This window comes from Rhododendron vialii, chromosome 10a (genome assembly GCF_030253575.1).
Source record: "Rhododendron vialii isolate Sample 1 chromosome 10a, ASM3025357v1".
NCBI classification, from domain to species: Eukaryota; Viridiplantae; Streptophyta; class Magnoliopsida; order Ericales; family Ericaceae; genus Rhododendron; species Rhododendron vialii.
In genome coordinates, this window is record NC_080566.1 from 24,217,206 (window position 1) to 24,223,420 (window position 6,215).

General features: G+C 40.5%; 1 protein-coding gene across 1 annotated transcript; it reads right to left on the minus strand.

The window, feature by feature from the left end:
- Positions 1-3,430: 3,430 nt before the first annotated feature.
- On the minus strand, positions 3,431-5,779 carry LOC131303382 (kinesin-like protein KIN-7K, chloroplastic). Its single transcript, XM_058330228.1, has 4 exons — positions 4,928-5,779; positions 4,787-4,825; positions 4,620-4,754; positions 3,431-3,494 (listed from the first exon to the last, which is right to left on the minus strand). Exons 1-4 carry the CDS (start codon positions 4,988-4,990, stop codon positions 3,486-3,488), a joined length of 246 nt encoding a protein of 81 aa, XP_058186211.1. The 5' UTR covers positions 4,991-5,779; the 3' UTR covers positions 3,431-3,485.
- Between the last annotated feature and the right edge of the window lie 436 nt (positions 5,780-6,215).

Below are 6,215 nucleotides of genomic sequence, written 5' to 3' on the forward strand. Positions count from 1 at the left end.
TAGTGGTGAGCAAGAACAAAGAAAGGCCATCCAAAGGATCTGCTTGTGTTGCATTCCATTCACCTTCCCAATGGTCTAACCACACTTGATTGACATAAGGATATGCAAGGAAACCCATATTGTACTGCTCAATCCAATCATGGGAGAGCTCCTTCCATTCTTCAGCCTTGTCCTCCATTCTCCAACCTACAACCATCATGTTGATGCTCGGTTCAAACGGGATGGTTACGATTGGCTTAGGGTGGCTTTCTGGGACGATATAATGGGTAGGGTTGAATATGGTGGAGCTTAGGCTATTTTGAGTGGAGCTTGGGTTGATTTGAGTGGAGCTTGGGTCAGTTTGAGTGGAGCTTAGGGATATCTGGCTAATTTGTAAGCTAGAGTTATGCTTAGGCATGGAGTTGGAGATTACATTTGGTTTTGAGGGAGGTGGGGTTTGAACAGTGCCATCGTCTATTAAGTCTTGAATCGCATGTTGAAGACGATAACAAGAATGGGTAAAATGACCGGGCATTTGGTCGAAGGCGCAAAAAGTGTCGGGGTTGTGGCTAGGAGGTGGATCTTGAGGAAGAAGAGTCAGAGTCAAGGGCCTGAGATGACCAGACTTGACTAACTTTTCCATCACCGAGGAAAGAGATGCCTTGAAGATGGCAAAGTTCCGGGGTTGGGTTCGGTTTCGGTTTTTCTGTGGAGCTTGGACTTGGTTGACATCCGCAGCGCGGTTGGAGGTTTGAGTGGTGGCATTGCTTCCGCTTGAGGCTGCGTTGGCATAGTTGTTGCTACCAACCAGGGCGGTGCTGCTTCCAGTGTAAGCACAGGGCTTGGCTTTTTGAGTTGAGGCAAATGAGGAATCACTCCTTGGCAAAACCCCAGTTTGAAAATCCTCTTCGATGGCCAAACCAGACTTAAAGAAAGTCTCAAAATTGGCAAATGCTTGAACCAACACAAGGTTCTTGGCATAGTCGGGCTGCAGGTTGCGAGAGATGATACGGATCTAATCGCTCTCGCTCGGGCGATCAATCATTAGGGCGACCTTACTCCTCCACCTCTTGATAAAGTTCGCAAAGGACTCCTTTGCATCCATTTTGGTGGACTCTAACTCTCGAGTAGTCACTTTGAGCTAAGAGTTATAATTATACTCCCTTCGTCCCAATTTGTTTGTCCAATTGTCGAAATACGTGTCTTTCAAAAATATTCTTATATGTTACATTTTATAATATTTTTTATGATTTTGAAGATTTTATATAATAAAACTAATTGAAATCTATCAAACAAGATCCATATTGCATATTAAAAACATTACGAATTGAAAATTATAGCCAATTCTTTAAGAGGTCAAACACTATCAAAAAGTCAAAAAGTGGACAAACAAACCGGGACGGAGGGAGTACTAAGCAACAAAAGCTACATTGATATCCTCCTAGGTTCTTCTTTTGGAGACGTCGAGAGACAGAAACAACTAGAAATCCTGGCCAGAGAGTGTTTGCAGGAACATTTGAGCCATTGCTTCTTCTTCGACCGCAAGCAGCTTCATAGCAGCATGGTAACCCAACAGATGAGTTTTTGGGTCACCGGTCCCTTCGAACTTGGAGAAGTCCGGCATTTTAAACCTTTCAGACAGCTTGGCATTTGAAAAGAGGCAGAGTCGATCCATGTCCATACCACCAGCACCAATATTTTCGGATTTGGAAACAGCCTCCTCGAGCTTAGCCATCTTGGCAATCAGAGCAGCCATTTTTGGATTAGGAATAGCTGCTTCAGGGTGAGGAACTTCAGGCTCGGGATTGGCTCTTTCTTCCCCTATTACTCTTGCTGGGAGTCGCTCATTTATCAAAGCACGCAAGTTGGCCATAGAAGCCTTGGCCTAATTGGCCCATTGCTGCATGATTGCCATGTTGTGCTGGAGGTTGGTGAGAACAGTAGCTTGATCCTGAGGAGCATCGGCCATGACGAATGCTTGGATAGCTTTTGGTGATGACATTGAAGAAGGGGAGGATGGAGGTGTCTCGTGCGGTGTAGTCGACGGAGAACCAGCCAGAGCTTCCGTTGTGACTAACTGAGGAACAAGCCTAGCAAGTGTTCTTCTGTACAAACCCGGTGGACGTTCCCAAGCAAGTTTGGATTTTCTTTTTGGTACTTTCTTTGATGGTGCAATGGCTCACAGCTAGACAGTAAAGTAAATGAAAGCACAGTGGTGTTCCTGCAGTAGTTTATTAAAAGAATGAAAAATGCGCATGTCATCGTCGTCGGTGTCCTTCTAGACTTTACAACTAAAGATGAGCCTGTCTAGTGACATTCGGACGCTGCCAGAATCCTCGGATTTCTTTTTTAGGGTGTATCCTTTGTTTGAATCAACTAACACTAAGAGATGTCAAGATAGCCTAAGCCTTTAACTATTCCATCTTCGAAGTTTCAACTTTAGACTTGAAACAACTCGGTGTAGCTGACGTGATACAGGGACCGGGGTGGCGTAGGCAGCACTGTGCAGGAGCCTGAGTGGTGTAAGTGTTTAGCACTTTAACCTGGGTGGTGCCGGTATCATGGTATTCTCTTCGTTGTTCCTTGTTTTCTATTTGAAACCTCGGTCAGGGATTTAGACCAGGACTTAGAAAGTCTCAATTTCCCAAAGTCTCATTGATCTAAGGACTTTGAAATTTGATAATGCGCACCATCGAGATGCACAATTCTTCATTGGGTCATGGCAGCGTCCTAATAAGCATAAGACAGACTCGACAAGAGACAACCTAGAAGCCGCCCTAAACATGCTCCAACGCAAAACGGTATGTATGTACAGTGCATGCGATATGGTAAGCGGTAACACATAAACAGTATATGGGGGTTATATGCAAGTTGATCTTACCCTGCGGGTACCTGTCTTAGTTTGGAGAATTCTAGAGCTTTTGTATATGCAAACACTAAAAGAAATATTGGCTTTCCCGGCGATTATAAAATGCTGGCAAAAGTGAAATAAACTCCGGCAAAAGTCTTTCCGGCATTTTAATAAACGCCAGTAATAGTCCTAGCGTTTTTAACATTATTGCCGGTGTTTTATAAAACCCTGGAAATACCTCCATGGCCAGCAAACTTTTCCGATCCGGCGAGACATTACCGTCGTTTTAGTAAACGCCGGGAAAAGTTTTCCCTAGTAAAAAAAACCTAGGGATTTCTTTTTCCTTTTTTTTTTGGTCTAATAATATGGGGAATTTTCATACAATAAAAACTTGCGATCATGGTATGCCAACGATTGACAAACACTACAAAATAGGATGTCTAAAGCTTCTAAATTCATTACTAATCCATAACACGAATCCATCAAAACTATGAAATACATAAATTTTCAACAATTTAATTATATTACATTGTCTCATCCACACAACTGGAATACTATGCAACCAATCGCAAACATAATAGGCGAAAAAGTTCCCTTCATCACGATAGGAAAAAGAAGTTCCCTTCATCATGGTAGAAAGATGTCTTCACTGTCATCAAATAACCTGCACATAACATAATGCCAAAAAGATATGTTAACATTGCAGCGAACACACTTACAAAAGGAAAAAACAAAAAGAAGAGGAAAACAATAAATAACTCAAGCTCAAACATTGCTATGCTATTTGAAAGAAAGTCTCAACTCTCAAGGGTGACCGCACAAAATAGGAACTACACCATCGTATCACGTAAGAAGATCAACAATTCAACTTACAAAAATACCTACAGTAACTTCATTAAAAATTCAAATTACAATAAAAATTCAGCAATATAAAATCATTCGACATCGATCTCAACATTCTAGACTAAAGTTTCAGCAATTGAACACCTTATTCAGCAAATAAAATTAAGTTTTCTACATTTAATCACCAAATTTCAGAACCTAATCACAGTTCTAGCACTTATATACAGTTTCAGGTTCTAATAATACAATTCCGATGTTGACCTAGCCGATTCCAACCTGACGCTAATGCTCTCCAATATTTTTCAGTCCTAAATACTCTGAAGTCTAAGTTTCCCATTTAAATCCAAGAACTGATGTGAACTACCACAGAAACAACTATAAACTCTTAGACATCAGATAACAGAACCAAATGAGTTATAGTATTTCTGCTTTCAGTTCACAAATGGAGTAATGGTTGATTCCGACTCTATCAAAGTGCCAAAATTCTCCCCTCCATATACTCATTTGTTGAGTCCTTATGAATAAAATTGACTCCACAAGATTTAAAATTAATTCAGTTTTTAAGCCAACACACTACTGTTTAACGGTACATAGCATTAGTTCATGCTTTTACGTCCATACAAAAGAAATGGAAAATGACATTGCAGCCAAGGAATTAATCCAATAATGCAACTATCCAAGTTCAGAAATAGTGAAGTGATAACGAGGTACCCATGTAATAAATAGATAAGGGTAAGATCAGTTTCATAAATATCAACTACCTTGACTCATTCCAGTATGCAGCCACTTTGAACTTTGGCAAAATTCTAATCATACTTAAAATTTGAGCCCAACTAAATGATAAAGCTAATTAAGTGTATAAAAGCACACACACGCACCATTGAGAGAGAGATACAAATCACCACTATCATGTCTTAGTCACACGTAATCGGAGAGGGCAACTTACATCATCCTCACCAACAGAATGATATCTCTGATGACTAGGAATCTCATCCAAACCAGGGATTGTATTTTTTGTAGAAACAAGGATGAGTTTGGTTAGCCTTTGGATTCTACTCATTAGAGCAGCCTTTGCTTCCTCCTTTGGACCTTTGATTCCTCCTTTAGAGCAGCCTTTGGATACTTTTTGATCAAAGATTTTTGATCAATAATCTGGATAAATGATGGAATAAATATATTAGTCACCGTAAGACCCCTTTTTTGAAAAAATTACAGTACATCAGTAATATAACATAATCAACTGTCATGACGCACCATATTACGTGAGGCATAGATCTCAACAAACCCAACATTGCCCATATTGTTTCCAGCCAACATGCTCTCAAATACAGCGCCAGCAATAATTTAACAAAGCAAAGAAATCCATCAAAACACTTTTCCGTTCACACCAAAAACATCAATCAAAGTGAAAATGTACCATTAGTTTGAGTTGGGCTAAAAAACAACTGATCAAAGTACAAACAAAATATTCGGTTCATACCCGTCAAGCTTTTTCTCAACTACCTGAAAATAGAAAAGGAACAAATAGAATGAAAGAACTGAATACATTCAAAAAATTACTTCTCACAAATAGAAACTGAGAGACCAAGTATTCACAGTTTTAGAACTAGAGTGAAAACTTAACCAAATCTAGAGTGCAAAGGAAGAGAGTATAAAATTATTAGAAAGCAAAACAGAACAAATTCTTCAAAGAGCAAACAACAAAATGGAAAATTAGTTCTTTACATAGCTCTCAAAAACCAAACCCTTGACCTCTGACGGCATGTGTTTTGGACTAAATGCAAATCCATTCAGATCAACGCCGACTTGCCTTTCCATCAGATCGAGAAGCAGAAACTGGGGCTTTTGCTGTATGAAGAACCCATAAGTGATAGAAAGAGCAGATCGAAAATAAGATGAAAAGGAAACCAAATCAGAAGAATTAGAAGAGAAGCTGGGTTTATCTTTGAGAAATGCTTAATAGAGAAAAGAGAATTTCAGAGTTTTTTCTTTCATATCCCCTAAGAAAACCCCAAATCAACACCCCCGTTACTTAGGCCTAGGCTAACCCCACCTTAAGCAAGACGTTGTGAGAGAGAGAGAGAGAGAGAGAGAGAGAGAGAGATAAATACCAGTATCAACAGAAAGCATAGGGACGATCGTCACCCACAAGAGAAAGGAGGACATAGAGAGAGGCAAGCTAGGGTTTGATCTGGAGTCGGCGCGATTGAAACCGATAAACCAAACCCTAAATCCATTAACAATTGGCTTAGTCGAGAGAGAGAGAGAGTGCGCGCCATACCTGATCGAAGGACCAGCAGCACAGAGAGAACGAGCTGCAGCAATAGAGCGCTAGGGCTTTTCTCCATTTTTGGGGCGGGGAAAATAAGAGGGGATGCGAAATACGAGCGCCTTTTTTTTCCCAATGGCTTTCTCCGGCCCCGAACAAAATAAAAGACTTTCCCCGGGGTTTTTATCAAAACATGGGGAAGGAAGTGCGGGGAAAAGCCTAATTTGTTGTAGTGAAAAGTCGGTTTTGGTTTGAGGGGGTTTCTCGGACTAA